The sequence below is a fragment of the Ornithodoros turicata genome, unplaced genomic scaffold (assembly GCF_037126465.1).
Source record: "Ornithodoros turicata isolate Travis unplaced genomic scaffold, ASM3712646v1 ctg00001300.1, whole genome shotgun sequence".
NCBI classification, from domain to species: Eukaryota; Metazoa; Arthropoda; class Arachnida; order Ixodida; family Argasidae; genus Ornithodoros; species Ornithodoros turicata.
This window is the reverse complement of record NW_026999542.1, coordinates 36,412-55,065: the sequence shown is the minus strand read 5'-3', so window position 1 is coordinate 55,065 and position 18,654 is coordinate 36,412. Positions and strand designations below refer to the sequence as shown.

At 46.8% G+C, this 18,654-nt stretch overlaps 1 protein-coding gene across 1 annotated transcript; it reads right to left on the bottom strand.

Moving 5' to 3' along the window:
- Positions 1-6,656: 6,656 nt before the first annotated feature.
- LOC135376788 (grifin-like) lies at positions 6,657-18,211 on the bottom strand. The gene is made up of 6 exons (XM_064609265.1): positions 18,113-18,211; positions 17,626-17,665; positions 17,234-17,278; positions 15,443-15,513; positions 11,246-11,435; positions 6,657-6,834 (listed from the first exon to the last, which is right to left on the bottom strand). The coding sequence occupies exons 2-6, from the start codon at positions 17,638-17,640 to the stop codon at positions 6,694-6,696; spliced, it is 462 nt and encodes a 153-aa protein (XP_064465335.1). The 5' UTR covers positions 17,641-17,665; positions 18,113-18,211; the 3' UTR covers positions 6,657-6,693.
- Positions 18,212-18,654: the final 443 nt, after the last annotated feature.

Sequence of the window (18,654 nt, the reverse complement as noted above, 5' to 3'; positions counted from 1 at the left end):
CACTTCCGCAGTCATCCAAGAAGTTGCGGGAATTCATTGGGATGATCAACTTCTATCGTCGCTTCATCCCCCATTGCGCTCAGACTATGCAGCCACTCCACGTGCTGTTGTCCCCCCAAAAATCCAGCTCGGCAAGCATTTCATGGTCGGACGCTGCCCTCCAGGCACTCTGCCCTCCAGGCAGGGCTGCCGTCGCAGCCGCACAACAGCCTACCACCCCTGCAGCAACGGTCTCGTCGAACGCCTACACAGACAGATCAAGACCGCGCTTCGTTGCTGCCCTGGCCCCTCGTCTTGGGTTGACAATCTCCCTATCATTCTACTCGGCTTCCGCTCAGCCGTCAAGACGGACCTGGAATGCTCTCCTGCTGAATTAGTCTACGGCGCCTCCCTCCACGTCCCTGGCGAATTCTTGGGTCCCCCGTCTCTCGGTTCTGCACCTCTCCCTGCTGCCTCCCTTGACGGGATCCGCGAAGCGATTGGTGCTCTTCAGCCAACACCAACTCGACTCCCCGCATCCATCAGCCCATTTGTCTTCAAGGACATTCACTCGTCTATTCATATTTTCATTCGAAATGATGCTACCCGCGCCCCCCTTCAGCGACCTTACCAAGGCCCGTTCCGGGTACTTCAGCGGACAGACCGTCACTTCAACGTGGACATCGACGGCCGCCACGACACCGTCTCGATTGAGCGCCTCAAAGACGTCGCCCTTTGGACAGTAGGAAAATCACGCCCAGCTCTCCAGCGCCCCCTGCAGCTCGCTTTAAACAATATCCATACGTACCTCACGCACCTCGGGATGGACCTTTCACCCGAAAAGTGTGTCGAGCTCCCTTTCACGCGTAAAGCTATGGCCAATTTCCCTCTTTGGTTTGGTACAAAGAAGCTTGAACCGGTACGCTTTCACCGCTTCCTTGGCGTGGTAATCGACTCGGACTTGCGCTGGGCTCGGCACATTAAACACCTTGAAACTAAAGTGCAGCGATGGCTCCCCGCAATTTAACATCTTTCTGGCTCAGGATGGGGCGTGTGATCAGCGTTCCCTGCTCGCGGTTCAGGCATTGGTGAGGGCGACTGTGCTTTACAGCCTTTTTATTCTGAACAGGATATCAACAACTTCATTAAATACACTTCGGTCCCTGTTTGCTCGAAGCCTTCGTCGATGCCTCGGAGTTCCAAGAATGGCTGAAACACGGCAAGTATTGGCTGAAGCTGGTGAGCTCCCGATGGAAGTTCTCCGTGAACGGGAAACGGCTCGGCACTACCTCCGTTTGCGTGCTCACATTCCCCGCCACCCGCTCCTCAGGAAAATTCGATACCGCCCTGAAAGCGACTTCTATCGAGTAGCGCAGAGGACACGCCAGACTCAATAACAAAAAAAAAAAAACAGAAACACGAAAAAAAAAAACAGAAAAAGACGAACCAAGCTCTCCAACACCTCACTCAGTCATGGTAATAGTAACAGTGCCCTCGTCAGACCACCCGGACGGTGCGTGGGCCGACGCGGAATGGTGAACTGTTAGTTCAGGTATCATGTTTTCGTCCGACTCGTTTCTCCAAAAAGTGCTTCGAATGTCCTCGTCTCCCATTGCGAAGAGGAGCAGTGCGCAGAGGCCGCACAGGGTGTAAACGGCCCGGTGGACGCCGTCGTCAAAAAAAAAAAGGTCGTAGCCGCAAGACAGATGTACCGAAGGATGGTCAAAACGATCTTAACAAACTCCATGCCTGAAAAAAATTAAATATGACCTGAATTTCATTTCACTTCATCAGAAAAGACGGTAATGGGAAAAACGGGGAACAGCCAAAATGCGATTGTGACGTAAGTATACGCTTCGGGAGGGAAAGTTCAGCAAGGAAATACACGAAACTCCAAGGCTACGGAATTACGGAGCCTCCGCAACTTAAGTGTTTAGACATGCATGCCCTTCGCAACGATCACAGGGATGACAGAACTCAGAAAATTGCCATTGTAATTTTCCTTTCTTTTTATGAGTTCATCTGATGCTGGACACAATGGCCAGGACAAGTATGTTAGCGTTCTTGGGGGGCTGCAAGCTATTGAAGAAATGTGATCAAGATACAGAAACACGTTATTGAAGTTAAAATGAGAATGAGCTATATAAGACGGACTTATCTTGCAAAAAACGGAAGACGAAACCGCCGAGAAACAAGAGAGACGAACGAGAGAGCAACCGAACAGCAAAACAGTACAGAAGACAGGAAACAAACAGCAGTAAAGAGCCTACGTTGCCCAAAGAATGAAGTAAGAACGAAGTAAGAGTAATTATTTTTGTGTAAGCTTTCGTGCAGAGCCTGCCCTTCTCCACACAAAAAGAGCAGTTAAAACATTGCTTATAGAAGGAGTGGGATTTAGGTGAGAGGAGCAGCCACAGAACAAGAGAGAAGCAAAGGAAGGATGGTCACAAAGAACAAAACACAAGGGAATATACTATACATTGCAGAGATATCTGACGCCAAGACCGTTTGAGGAAACAGGAACCAGAAAAAAGGTCCTCTAAGTCCGTCCTATGAAATTATACTTTATCGCTCGTAACTCGATTCAATAACTTTGTCATGGCGCATTATTGCCTGCGTCGCTCGTGCGCCAGGAAAACCCAAAACATCATCATTATCATCGAATCAGTGACTATTACAGCGCGAATTTGCATGTCATTATTTTTATTGTTGACATGGTCTTGTACTTGAGCGGGAGCTTAAAACGCGATTAGATTATCCCAAGCAGCACACAATATTGGACCCATATTGGCTGGTCATTGGCGATACGGGTCCAATATGGGACCCGTTTCGCCAAGATTTTCCCCATATTGCCCACTTTGAGCCAATATTGGGAAAATCTTTGGAATATGGGCCCCATATTGCACGCGTACACCCCATATTGACTGAGCAGGGTACGTAGCGGTGTTGCACAAATGCCCAAGCAGCACGGCAAGATTGAACGTTCAAGCGTGTGAAATACCCAATTCACTACATCGTTACATTTAACAACTTCCCGCAGATGATACACATTGTTCGAAACAGTGAACGTACTTGGCATTCCCAACGTAAAGTTCGCTAGAATTCGACACCTCAACATTCCACGTCTTGAAGTTGAAAGCCGCCGCCATCTTCCTTCGCGATGCCAATGCCAATCGGTCGAGCCGACTGAGAGCAAGCGAGTTGTTTGAGCGTAATCACGCGTCCTACAACTAATGCGCATGCGCGACAGCCCGAACGGACGTTTCATAGGGCTAAAATGTCGCTGGGTGCTGTAATGATAACGAAATTGCGGCAGGTCAAGTAAAAAACGCAATGTTTCATAGGAAGGGATTGCTACTCTGTAAAGTTAGGTGATTTCAAGTTGCTGCAAGCAGTGTGAATTGCTCTGGCGTATGTCCGTCACCGTCACGAAAGTGTTCGCTCCTTTGTAGTCTCGGATCGGGTTGAAATTTTTAGTTCACAGAATATTGAAATCCCAATGAAGGCTTCTGAGGGTTCTTTGGAATTGGCAGTTCCGTGGGACTGCTTGTGGCCTTCTGCAACGCGAGAGTAGTTTTTCGTTCTTCTTGGTCAAAGCCGTGTTTTTTTTATTTATTTTTTTGCGATCATGTGAAACGTGGATCAATTAGAGCCGCAAAAATAAAAATGTAAAAATCAGAAAAAAAAGTATTATCAGTGGTGACTAATATACAGAATAATGCTTTATTATTACACAGACTCCCCGTTGCTGTTATTACAGAAATATTGGCAATATTGGAGCAAAATGGGCTTGCCAATATGGGCAGCCCATATTGGTCCAATATGGAGCCTGGTTGCACTCCCCATATTGGTCCAATATTGGCAATCTTGGCAACCCCTATGGGTCCAATATTGGACCAATATTGGCGTGCTGCTTGGGATAGAGGGGATAGAATAATAGAAGGAAAGAGGTCTGGGCCTCTCTCACACCTTCCAGACCTCTTTCTTTCTTTCTTCCAAAGACACATCTTTGGGCAGGTCGCTACCCTTGGTGCATTGTTTTTATAACATGTCAATATCGAACTTTTGGATGCACCAGTAATTTTTTACACGCCCGTCACATTACCATTAGCTGTAAGCAAGTTGTATATAACCGTTTTATTCTTTTTCTCCTTTTTCAAGGGACAAGCGGCCTGTGCAAACGGACAAGTTCAAATGGAAAAAGTGGTGTAGCTTTATTTCAACGGTCTTGGCGTTGGATACCTACCCAATGTATACCCTTTTGTTTTGTTCTTTATGATTTCATCCTCTCTTTACTGCTCTGTGTTCTGTGGTTCTTTCTCTCATCATACAGTGTGTTTCACCTAAACTGATAAAAAATTGAAACTGGCGACGTACTCGCCAGAGGATTGTGGGACTTTCAGCAAGTACCTTCTGAAAACTTCTGCCACCATTCGGAAAAGCTTTGAACAATGGACTTTGACTTTGAAAATTGCAAAGCGAACCTCACTTTTTTTTACAGAAATATGAAATCTCCACGGATAACCGCAGACACAACAAAAATTATGCACAATATCGCAAGAGAATTACAAAAAAAATATAGTAGAAATGACACTTTAGCCCCGCCAGCTTCATTTTCCCAAAGAAGTGCGCACGAAATGTGCGTCTAGAGGAGGAAGTGACCCCGCCTTCTTTCTGATAAGACGGTTGCTTTCTTTCCTTTCACCAGCCATAACTCGGCGCTTCGTGCCTTCGAAATTCACGATCACAATCGTCTGATAAAGCGTGAGTTCGTACCTTGGTATGACCTCATGTGAGGGTGAGGGTCGACATGCCGTATCGGTGATCTTCGATTATGTCGCATATTAGCACACTCAGAAGATAACATCACATTTATTCTGTTTATCGGTGCGATATTATCCGGTGAGCGCACTAATATGCGGCATGATCGAGGTCACCGATACGTCATGTCGACCCTCACGTGAGTTTGCATTAGGACCCGAATTCACGCCTTATCATGTGTACTGTCATCAAACTCACGATCACAATCATCTGATAAAGCGAAGACCTCCTATTGATGACCATGGCGTATCGGTAACCTTGATCATGCCGCATATTAGTGCACTCACCGGATAATATCGCAGTGATAAATAGAACAAATGCGTTGCTATCTGCTGAGTGCGCTAATATGCGACATAATCGAAGCTCACCGATAGGGCATGTCGACCCTCACGTGAGTTGACCTGAATTCACGCCTTATCATGTGTAGTGTCATCAGGCAGAAGAGCTACCTATGGGGGTAGTACCCTTTGGACAGACACCAACTTCACGCTACAGTCCTACACGCTAGATAACAACACTGTCTTACCATACGATTGTGATTGTGAGTTTCGAAGGCCCGAAACGCCGAGCTAGGTCACCAGCATCAAGCTCAAAGCGGGGGAACGTAAAGCAAGAGGTGTAACACTTCCTCCTCTCTACGCACCTTCCGTGTGCCTTTCTTTGCGACAATCAAGCAGGCGGGGTTAAATAAGCGAACTTTTTAGCTTTTTTTTACTATTTTGGTTGCTATGCTATGCATAGTCGTTGTTGTTGTTTTCCTGTTATCCGTGGAGGACGCCATATTTCTGTCAAAAAGAGTGAGGTTCGCTTGCCAGTTTTCAAACTTCAATTGGAAAAAATAAATTTCCCTTCATTACAAATTGTCCAAAACCTTTTTAAATTGTGACAAAAGGCTTCCAGAAGGGAATTGCTGAAAGTTCCACAGTCCACCGGCGAGAACGTCGCCAGTTAGAATTTTTTATCACCATAGGTGAATGTTTTAACTGCAGTTTTAGCCTGAGCAAGGGCAGGCTCTGCCCAAACTTACGTAAGAATAGTTACTCTGACTTCGTGCTTCATTCTTCCGATATTATTTTTCTTCACAACTTGTCAGCAAGCTGGAGTGTGTCTTATTTTACCCTCTTGATCTCAAGCGCCAAGTTCTCCGACGGTGATGGAAAAGCATAATTCGCCACCTATATTGGTGTGCGCGAGTGATAGTGTGACCTTTTACTTGCTAAGTGGGTGATGATAGCCTGGCACATCATCGACGTTCGGACCTACCCAAAGAGCCTGCACCCCGCCTGCTACTAAGGTGGTTTGGGCAGAAAGACATGGCTCGAGGAAAGAAAATTTTTGCATGGTTTCACCTGGCGACTCAAATAGTTTACAGATTCATGATTCGTTTTTCAGCACCTGTTAAAATTGTCTTTCGGTTCGCAGAACCGATCAGCGAACCAAAACATAAATTCACAGGTGCTGCTTTGCAATTTCAACAGGTGCTTCTCCATTGCCCACACTACCAGCCTTCCCGGACCGGTACTCTCCGCATCCCTCAACGAGCTAGACTCCCGCCCCTTCTCCCTCACAAAATTGCTTGGCCCCTGGCCACATCCAGCTCATCAACGCTCTGCCCTCAAGGCTCTCTTCGCCTTTCTGGACACCACAGGACTTCGATCCTTATAGTGAAGGGGCTCATTATTTCATTACCCGCATCACCACCAGCAATGGGGTAGAGCATCGCCCCTGGCGATGAAACTCCCTAGCCATCATCGCGTAATAAAGTTGTTGTTCAGCAGGTCTCGTGCGTGATAGTATCCAAACATGAATGAAGCAAGAGCTCAGCAAGAATAACTAACAAAATTGCAACACATTGGTGTGAGCAATAGCAGGGATTTTATGCGGTTCTTTGGATCAATATGGCTCTGGCACACAATCCTCCATGCATTGGGTCACTCCGCGCAGCGTTGCGTCTCCATAGACAGTGAGCTTCGTTACGGCTGAACAAGGCGTGCGGCTACGGTAGCTCATCAAATGCTTGGAGTTGATGTAGACCTGCAAAAAGACGAAGAGCAAAGATAAATCACGGGAGTGACCGAGAGCGCAGCACCTCCTGTCTGGACGAAAAAAGGGCAGAGCACAGTGGCGGATCCAAGGGAGGGGGAGGGGGGGTGCGGTTGGGCGATCGCCCCCAAAACATCAGTTTATACATTGAATTTCCCTCTCCCCTCTTCCCCAATTTGCGCTCCGACAAAGATACCGCCCCCCCCCCTCCAAACCAAGGGTCTGGATTCGCTCCTGGCTGAGCGCCACCCAAGGGCTGCGTGGTGCTTAGAAGGACATGGTATGGGTCGTTCAGCACCTTTCAGTCATAGAGCTTCCAATATCCTAGATGCAACTCCTTTAGCTCCGGCGCTCTACCGTGCATAAAGTGAGAACGAAGAAGCATTCATAGACCGTCGAAAGTCACTGCGAGGTACCCGGGTTCGAATCCTGGTGTCAGTTATGCAATCTGGGGTCTTCCTCGGTTTTTCTCATACTGTGTGTGTGCGGGGCGGGGGGGGGCGGCTTTCAGACATATACCACCACGACACCATTGCCATAAAAGTTGTCCCAGCACGCATATCGACCAAGGCGTCGGTCGTGACTTTGCCCGCCTGCGTGAGGCCGAGGACGGCGAGTCCTGTCACCACCACCACCACCGACTAAAAGCCACTAAGTACGAGGTTTGAACCAAAATTTTCGGGACTGGCACAGCCAATTCTGCAAAATCCAAGATTCTGTCTGTTGGTGGCCACCACCTTGGTGCCCCTTCCGCACGTATGCACCGTCCCCATCTGTCTGCCATTTTTGGTCGTGTCCTGGGGGTCGTGCTCGGTGAGGGTGTCGAGTGCTGCCCGCGTTTGAGTTTGAACCTTCATATTCATGTCGAAACGGTGGCCCTTCATCTTCAACTTTATAGCCTGGGTGATACAGAAGGGCCACAGGGAACCAAGTCTGGCGAGTATGGTTGGTGCGGGAAAACAGTCATATTGTTTCTGGTCAAGAAGCCTCGGGTGAACAATGGCGTGTGAGACTGCGCGCTGTCGCGGTGCAGCAGCCAGTTCTTCTCTCGCCAAAGTCGGGACAGACGAAATGCGCTGGCATGTCCTGTAACCAGCTCCCACTTCATCAGCAACGTCTCGGGTGGTTCGACGTCGATCCTTACGAACCAGGTGTTCAATTTGGACAACCATTTTGGGTGTCGTGCGGCTGAGGGGCATGCCAGTGTGCGCGTCGTCCTCAACACAAGTCCGGCCAGCCTAACCAAGCATACCAGGCAAAAACACACCCGTGTAGGGCTTATGCTCTCTTTCCCGAATGCTTGCTGGATCATTCCCAGTATTTCCGTACAGTGCATGCTAAGCTTTATACAAAATTTGATGCACACTCCCCGTTCCGTCTTCGGGTCCATCATGAAAAACGCCGGTCGTCGAGCGCACGGTACGACATAGACGGACGTATCATGTGAACGCGTCTGCCGAGGAGCGTGTAACTTACCAGGCTGACCCCCGATGTAAGCTATAGGGCTGCCACCTACCTTTGCATTGCGCCACTACAAGTAGTGCTCAACTGGCAACGCTAGTCCCGAAAATTTTGGATCATTCCTCGTAAGCTTCAGAGGAAAAATACCAGATTATAGCGACATTGAGGTCCAAGTTCGAGTAGGAACGCCATCTTGTTTCCGCGGCACACTAGCGTCACGATGCCATCTGTCGAGTGCGCTCCGAAATACAGCTCTCTGTTGGTAGCAGCACATCACTGGGGACACCTTGATATCATCGGGACGCTTTCAGAGAAGAATCACAACACACACTTCTCTATTGCAAAGGAAGTATTATGCCAGCCGTCCTTGATGGTCCATGGGACCATTTTCTTGATAATGTACACCGCATTCGCGGCTCTCGCTCTGGCTGAAAACTACCGCAGCTGTTACTAAGCTAACGCGACTATATATGTCATTTTCCCGTTCCTAGATTGCTTCCATTAGTGAGTTTGACTACGCTTCTGGGTACCAGAAATGCGGGGGAAAGTACCCAGGAACGATAACGAACAGCTTTGTTTCTGAATGGCACTATACTCCACTCAACAAGTGGAACAATCTACTTGTTTTTCCTTTTCTTCAAAACACTGGTGCACAGCTGTCAAGATGACTGCAAGTAACTTCGCGTGGCTCCTATCAGCACCACCACGGTTGGCACCTGTGTTTAAATCGGATAACAACGCCTTTATATCAAATGAGATGTCTTTCGTGAAAGTGCTCCACCACCGAGGCCATACCTCACTATCATCCATGTCCAGATTGTCAGCACAATACAGAAAGACCTGCCTAAAGCTGACATTTTTCCATTTGTCGATTGTCCTGACAGCTCCTTCACCGGGAATTTAATATCGCGACTAATTCTTCCAACTCAATTTGCCTGTCTAATTGCGTGTAGGCCGTCAGCAAAGTGCCCGTAGATAAATTGCGCTGCTCTGTCACGAACTGTATCACAATTTCATATTATTCATGCGATGAGCGAGATGCGGGAAAATACTACTGCGTCGTCAACGCGTCGTCGCCGTCGGCTTCCAGACAAGGTGTTCCACGTGATTCTCCTCCTGCTGCGCTATTGGCTAAGATTGCGCGGCGTCTCGTTTCCAGACGTCTTTCCGTTGAGCCCTTTCACCGTCACCGTCACCACCACCACCAGACGTCCTCACCTCTAACGACAGTCAACAAACCAAGCGCACTATCGTTGAAAGCGGGAAGGGAATACCAAAGTGTCGCTCCCGGTGCTCGTAATCGCCTTCTATACGGATAGCCCTCTATATCGACACCGTCGCTGGCGCTCGACGGCGGCTCGAAGTAGGGGCCCTGGAGCAAAATACACCAAAACAAAACCGGGACGTACCCTCATGTGCACTTCTTTTCAGCCAGTAGCAGATGGCACTCGAGAGGGCGCCACAGCTTAGAGAAAATGGCCCAATGGACCATTCTGGTACGGAAACTCTGGTAACCACAAACCACGTTCTCCTCATCCTTGGATAGTTACCCTCCTGATTTCAGAGAGGACCCATTAAGATAGGGAGGGAAAGTGGAGAGCTCCGAGGACAATTGAGCCACTCGCGTAGCGCATTTACCGAGCTACGATGCTACCTGAAAACCACAATCCACGCGACTCTCTCCTTCTTTGCTTGCTTCTCTACGTGCGTCACTCAACGGCGTCGACAAGATTAAGAAAATTAAAAATTGTGTGCCATGTGCCCTCCCTTCAAGGGCACCGTGTTGCCGGTCGCTGTGCTGGCAAAACTAAAGGGGTTGAGAAACCAAATCCAACCCACTAAATGTATGACATCGTTTCATACATTATAGTCCATGGAGCCGTCATGCAAAGTCACATATTAATGACTTGAACTTTATTATTATTATTATTATTATTATTACTGAGCTTTTAAAACAGTATATCGTTCAGGCCACCATCGATGGTGGTTTGAAAAGTATGCCGTTCAAAAAACTCAATACTAATAATAATTTTAAAAAGTTCAAGTGATAAATACGTCGATGGTGGCGCAGAACAACGCAAAGTGTCATTGGTTGTCGAATAGGAAGTGGCGTTTCAATATGTGTGCGCGCTTGCCTGAAGTTCCCGAGGGCCACCGTGCGGAAACCTGTCCGGCGGCCGCCTCCCTCTTTACAACAACTTATGTCGTCATGGAAACGGAAAAGAATGCGCTTCTTTTCTCGTACATGAGACGTGATTCCGTAAAAGGTTGAGGAGGTTAAGAGCTGAGAGCGATGGAGAAGTTCGCTTAGCGCGCGATATTTGGATTGCAATCGCTTCGTAAGGGCGATAAAGGACCGTGTTGCCATGTCGCCATTGCTATATTGTCAGTTTTCTCTTAAACGCAAGGCCCATTAAGCACCGTGTTGCCATGTTGCCGTATTACGAGTTTTCTGGGAAATGCAAGGGCAGCATGTCAGCTGCCATATTGCCAGTTCTCCCTTCAATGCAAGGGCGTTACGCACAGTGTTGCCACTGCCGTATTGCCAGTTTTCTCTTCAATGCAAAGGCAATTAAGCACCGTGTTGTCAGTTGCCATATTGCCAGTTCTCCCTTCAATGCAAGGGCGTTACGCACAGTGTTGCCACTTGCCATGTTGCCACTGCGGTATTGCCAGTTTTCTCTTAAATGAAAGGACAATTAAGCACGTTGTTGCCACATGCCGTGCTTCCATTGCAATTGTGTTTTGGTGCACGCCAAGGATGCTTCATCGGAGAGCTACCAGGTTGCGTCGCAAGCTTGGAAAAGATCCATAGTCTATGTCCAGCGTGCCAAAGACCGAAACCAAACTACGCGGGACCTGCAATCGTGGGGGCGGTTGCTCCTTAATCATAGCACTCCGGAGTGGTGACGTCAGAGAAGAGACCCACACAAGTACGTACCTCGTAGTTAGAACCGTCCGCCGTTATCTTGCAAACAAACTGTTCATTTATGTTGGTTAGCATGGGGCATGTGTGCTCATATCCCCAGGCACTTTCTGCAAGATTGTTTACAGCAGTTGCTCCTTGGAGAAAGCGTGGATTGACGTGTATCGCTATGTCGCCGGCACTTGTCTCCAAATTGACAGAGAAACTAAAACGAAAAGTGCAATGAGAAGAGCATCAGGAAGGATATGAAGTCACTAAACAGGTTAGCTTCACTTTTGATTAAAAGGCACTGTAGTGTGCTAAACTGTTTCCTCGCGGAATGGAGAAGTCGTTGCCTTTACACCAACAGAGAAGGAACGGGATTAGTCGTTCTGATTAGTCGGTCAATTTATGAGTGTTACAATTATGGGTTCTCTCTCTTTCTCAGGAAGTGAGACAGTGAGGAGACGTCCTCAAGCGATCCCAAAAGGATGACTGGAAAATTCGCTTGGTTTGACGCCACCAATGAGAGCCTGCTCCGCATTGTCGGCTTTCTTGAGAAGGACAGGGAGAGACGAAGAGTAAACTGCGGTTTCTTTCGCTCGTGAATCATGAACAACGCAACGGATGAACCCCGTTCCTTTTGTATACCCCTTAAAGTGGGACTCCGCAACAAAATCCCACAACGATTGTGACATTGAGTAACCCTTGCGGTGTCAGGAACATACAGGGTGTCCCAGAAAACGTGTCATTGAATTATAATAAAAAAGCTACGCCACCTAGAATCATGTGGTCAACAGCATTTTTTCTCAATAGATTTTTGCCACCTCCTAATGTGAATGTCATGTACTCCACGTTTAATTATGTAAATATTTGCGAACTGAACTCGGAAATTTACCAAGTAAAGGTCACTTTTTTACCCCACCAATATGAAGAGCGTGCCGAATTCACTCAAATTCATGATAATTCACTGTGATATTCTTGAGCTATCCCACCGGAAAAAAATAGCCGAATATCATGCTTTTCGGAGCACCCGACCATAGCGCGCGATGACTTTTTGAGCGCAATCGCTCTCAGTGCGACGAAAGGAGGCTCCGAAGCCAGCCCACAGAGTGATAGTAGAAAAAGTAACAGTTCCGAAAATTGGGAGACGGAAAGTCGGACGTGATAAGGCCTGCCTGTTTTATCTCCATCTGCGATGTCGGGGAGGGCTGGGTTCCCAACCTCCTTTAGTCGGACTGACAAAGATTGCGCTGAAAAATTTATCGTGCGCTATTCTGTGCGACCTCCGTAGAGCATGATGTTCAGCTATTTTTTTCGATGCGATAGCTCCTGAATATCCTTGTCAATTAATCATTAATCTGAGTAAACTGAGTAAAACGCTCTTCGCGTTGGTGGGGCAAAAAGTGACTTTTACTAGGCAAATTTCCGACTTAAGCTCGCAAAAATTTACATCATTATACTTACACTACACGACATTCACATGAGGAGGTGGCAAAAACACAGAACAAATGCCGTTGACCGCATGACTCTAGGTGGTGTAGTTTTCTATTATTATAATTCAATGACACTTTTTCTGGGACACCCTGTATACTGCAAACGTATTTCTATTCGCGATGTATTAATTTTCGCTAATTGACATTGATCCCGCGGAAGGAAACAGACCTGGTATCCCGGAATTAAATACTCGCGAATAATTTCCCAAATGCAATTCGCGAAAATTCATACATCGCGAATAAAAATACGCTTGCAGTATACGAAATATCGCGTTCCCAAAGTGCGCAGATTTTATTTCAACGAATTATTTGGAAGTGAGCGCTTCGCCTCTGTGAAGCAGAAGGGGCGCTGCAAGCAACACTGCTGACGTCATCCTGCACGGAAGAATGCAAGCTTTGTAGCAGACGACAATGCCGGGTGACGTCACAGTACGTTTCACCGGGCGAACAGCTGTGCGCTTTTCATGTTCGTTTCGGTTCGTATTTTCATCATTTACGAATTAATCACTAGCACAAAATGAATGCGAATGCTGTATGCGGAGTCAAGGGAGCAGTCCGTGTTCGGTATGATGCTCACCTAATTTTGTTCGAATCCTTCCGAAGTCTCCCTTTAACAGGGTATAAGAACACTGTCCTAAAAACATAATGGGCGCAGTATTTCAATTTTCCAAACTGTTTCAAACACCTGCCTCTAACGTCGGCCATTTCTTAGACTAAGGTATTTGGAACTCGGAATAAATACCATCCAAGCAAGCGACAACGTGGCCTCTGGAGCCTATACTTTGTCCACCCGGATGGCTAATGCGGCGGCAAAGAGAAAATTATTTCAGTACCTTGTCACAGTGTGCAACTACCCCACAGATATGGGAAATAGAAAGACATTAAACGCTTAATGAGTTTAGAGCTGACGTCATTCATGCGGTGTCACACAGACTGTTTTAATGGCCACACCTCATTCGCCCATGAAGTGCCTGCAATCTCCCCCATCGTTTGCGCAAAGCACTTCCCGCTGACAACACAATGTGGTGAATACAAATATCAGCTTTCCTAAACATCTTTCGACGAAAGAAGCCCCAGCGTGTTAGAAATTTTCATCGTCACATGCGAAATAACGTCAGGCGCCGCCATATTGCTCGTTTCGGATTCGGCACCGGTTCGGAAATATGGCAAATACGTTACTGAACGTGTAATCCAAATTCATTAGAACTGCTCTACATAAACATCCACTTCATATTATTGTCTCTAACAATGTTACACGCATTTTCACCAAGTTTAACAATACGTTTACTGTTTAAAGTACTATGGGTTTTATAGTATTTCACTTAAAGTGAGGGGGAGGCATCGACATCATGGTGTTCTATGTCATTAGAAAATAACGTGTTGAACGAGCTTCGTAAATAATGTGATTCGAGACCCGAATGTCCTTAGACAATGTCATTTTTCCTGATTTCGGTTCGGACAGTTTTCGGACAGTTTTTCGTGCTCCTGGTGATTCATGACGAAAACGACACGTGCCTTTCACGTATAAATCGCATTTTCATTCTAATATGATAGATTTTGCTGTAGGTCATAGAAACGAAACCGAAACAAGGATCCCCATCAACGTGCGGCACAGTGCGGTGGATCTTACTGAGGGTCTCAAATGTCTAGTGTAATGCTAGCAGCTCCCGCGGCAGCATACCGAGTCACGTGGTTCGAAGTTCTTGCTTCTATAACGAGCAGCACGTTAACTGAACGCGGCGAAGTTCCAGCCGTGGCTTTAATGTCCAACCTAAACGACAGCGCAATACGTAACAGGCACCCATCATTGGCCAGGCAACACCGTGCACGTGACCAGCATATATTGGCGTACCAGATCATATATGAAATGCAATTTGTCGGGGGCACGTTCGTTAAGTGTACTTGGGCGGAGAACGTCTGTAAGGGTGATGGGAATAAATCTTTGCAGTTAACACGTACGCCTACACACAAAAAAAATTGATTAGATAAATTTCTGACATCCTTCCCTGTCAAACTTTGATGTCCAGAAAGGCGAAGAGAGCTTTGAGGGCAGAGCGTTGGTGTGCTGGATGTGGCCAGGGACCAAGTAATTCTGTGCGAGAAGGGGGCCTCAAGTCCAGCTCGTTAAGGGATTCGGAGAGTACAGTTCGGGAAGGTTGGTAGTATGGGTAGTGGAGAAGAATATGCTCTAGATCTTCTACAGCACCGCAGTGACTGCATTGGGGAGAGTCAACTTGCCTCAAGCGGTAACGCCACTGCGCTGTAAAAGCCACATCGAGGAGCATTCGATGAACTAATGCGGTATCTTGACTAGAGGTATGTCGAGATGTGTTTTATGTCAAATACTGTGTTGTAAAATCAAGTTATCGTCTGTAAGGTGATTACTTGCCGCTGCTTACCAGCAGTTTTCGATGAATTATTACGCCATATTTAGCACCATATTCCCAGTTTAAATGGGGTGTAACAAGGCGTACGGGACGTGAACACCTTAATGAACACCTCATTTTACACCCTTAGCGATTGACAAGGGATAAATGGTGGTGCATGTCGAGGTTACACCTTCCCCATCTTACATCCCTTGCTTCGGTCTGCGAGATAGAAAAGGGTGTTTTTATAAGAAAACACCTGCTTTCAGGGAATAAAGGCGTAAAATGACTTACTTTGCGGCGACACTCCAAAGTGAAACTTCTTTGCCGGCACTACTAACCTAAGAGGGCTATATGTATTTTGTACTTACCCCACACCACCAGTGGAATTTCCTACGGCCACAACCACAGATCTGTTGCTGAGCGGCACCAAGGGTTGGGACTAGATGAGAACATGTGCATGTGGAAACGAAATAGGACAAGATGAGTTCGCTACATCAAACGTCGTCAGAATCGTCACTAGGGCTCGCGTAAAATGCATATTTTTATGATGCGCCCAATCGCACATTACCAGGCACAACCACATGGATCCACAATGTAGCGAACGGTTGAACGGTGCAATGGGACGCAGATGCATGAGTGCAAAAGGACGGTACCCAAGGCAGCGAGCGACAACGGAGAAACTCTTCCGTTGTGTAGTTGTATATGTCACATACTTTTTGTTTTTGTCTTGTCTACCCTGTCTTGTGTACAGTCCTTTTGTAGAGATGTTTTCTACGCCATAGGTATAGGGCTCCGAATATTACGCACAAAAATTTTCCAAGAATATGGATGCAAAAATGTGAAGCGAGACGCCTAGCTATGCGCAAGATACGCAGAGATATTATGATGCCGTGAACGCTGCTCCAGAAGCTTCTGCGCAGCTTGGAATTGTACAAACACATATATTCTCGACAAAACTTCTACAAATGACATGCGCAGTCCTTATTGAAACTTGGATCGTTCATGCATGTAGATTCGGGTATTCTTCATCGGTCATTGCAATGTGCCACCGTAGCCATACTGAGGTCTTGAAAAACTGCTCACGCACATAAGTTTACATAGGGCATATTCTATATTTCTTGTTTGCCAGTTTTAAGAAAGCTGGGAACATACCGCGAAATTGTGCTGCTACCTAGCTCGCCTATACGCTAGTGCAGACAGCTCTTCGTTGCATTGCTCATTGCCTTAGAGAACGCTAATTCGCTATCTACCATACTCACCTGCACGCTAAGTGCAGACGGCTCTTCGTTCTGCTGTTCAATGCCTTCAAGAACGCTAACTCGCTAGAGCGCGAATTCGCTGGCTGACTAGATCACCCATACCCCACGTGCAGACAGCTCTTCGTTGAAATGTTCATTGCCTTATTGGACGGTGGCTCACACAACTTCTAGCATCTCCAAAAGACAAGTTCCTAGACTCCAGCTCTTTGTGTAAGTATAGACAGAAAATATTACAAAATAGCACGACTGGCCCCTGAGTAGTTTTTCACGCTAACGTCCTCAAAAAGGTGTCGGAACACACAGATGATTGCGAGCATTTTCTTCCTTATCCTCCCTCTCTCAACTCCCTGGTTACTAGTGGCGCATTCTGTTTTGAGAACATCATTATAGGCGCTATAAGGACGCTAGTCGAATCCACTGACTCATCATGAAGTAGCTCCGAAGCAACGATGTGAACCTGGAACACGGGTTTTGTACCACTAACCCCCTTTTGATACAACACCAGTAGTGGTCGAAGAGGGAACGGGAAGCGATAAAAAGTATTAAAATGATTCCGAAATATGGCATGACATGCACCCGTCATATCACAAGACCGACAACGAAGAAATCCATTCGTTCATTGAATCAAATTTTACGGAGCCGTCGGGTTGGAGTGCGCGCACTTAGCTGCACAGGAGACTGTTTCCCCATGTCGTGCAAAAAGAAAAGAAAGAAAGAAAGAAAAAAAAGGTATGAGGTCAACATGGCAATCCCTACAGAGCGTACAGTCACTTTCGTAGCAACCCGAATCTGAAGGTGTAACACGAGCTCAGATGATATGTAAATTTTCATCATGTCCCCATTGCGCCATCATGCGTGCTCTGCTTTACATTTGCCATTGCACAGGACGTCTTTACTTACGTCGGCAAGAGGATAGCCGATGGCTGGTTGAGGGTCCCTCCATACCTGGAATATAATTTATTTTCGTTACGTTAAATTCCTTTAATTACCATCAGTGTCATTTCCGTCAACGTACAAACACAACAACTCTACATTTATGTAGCGTACATACAACAACTATAAGGACAAGTGTCGTAGGTAAACGCAAACAGCGTAGTGGACACACGTACGGCTTGAGATTCACAAAGTGGGGCAAGGGAACGATTGGGAAAGGATGCATGATGTAAAAAAAAAAAAAAAAATACACGGAAACTTATGTCATGCTGCGGTGTGAGCATCTGTTCCCTTTGTTTCGAGTGCTCCTGACTACAGTTGTGTTATACTAATAGGTTACAAAAAATTGTTACGCTTACTTCGGAAGATGACATCCTGGAAACTTCGTGTCTGTATCGCCTGCAAAAAAGAGATAGGACGGATGTTCTTATCAGGCCGATCCTTTCGAGTGTTCTTCGAACACCCAATGTCGATGAGGTCAAAAAATATGCGCGTTAAATGGGTTGCGGCGCTTTGGTAGGCGGTACCGAAGGTACTGAAGTAATATCAAAACTAACCGAATCGAACCTAAACTAAACTAACCTACATTGATCGAACCTTGCATCGTGATGAACTTTGCGACATTTCATGAAGGGTGAGGTGAAGCCAACTTGTGGAAAGTTAACGCGAACCAAGACACTGCAATCGCCAGCCGATGTTGCTTTTACTTACGAATCACTTTTTTGGGCTGGATACCCCTAGTTATAGCTGTCTGTCGAAGTAGAAACGAAATCACTAGCGCTATTGCTGAAAGTAAGGCGCCGCGGCAGGTGCCGAGAAAGAGAGTAAGCTAACAGAAATACGTACCTTCAGTGGCTGCAAGAAGCGGCTCCCGACGACGCTGTAGCGTGAAGTGCGCTGTGCAGGGATTTGGGATACACACTATATGATAAGCCGTCCTTTCCCTTGCCCCAGAGGGTTCCCCCCCCCCACCCCCCACCTTTGCACGTAGAGCGGTCTCATTGGACCGCTCTCACATGACGCACCACTACACCGTAGCATTGTGGCCTAGGCGAATGTCCCCTTATCGCTGCTGCATGAGTGGACAGACGCTGTCAAGTGCTTTCTCCAGTCGTTTCTTTCTCTCATGCGCAGAGACGTACTCTCTTCTACAGGGTGTCCTAGAAAACGTGTCATTGAATTATAATAAAAAAACTATGCCACCTAGAATCATGCGGTCAACAGCATTTGTTCTTATTGGGTTTTTGCCACCTCCTAATGTGAATGTCATGTACTTCAAGTTTAATTATGTAAATATTTGCGAACTGAACTCAGAAATTTGCCAAGTAAAGGTCACTTTTTTACCCCACCAATATGAACAGCGTGCCGAATTCACAATGATATTCACG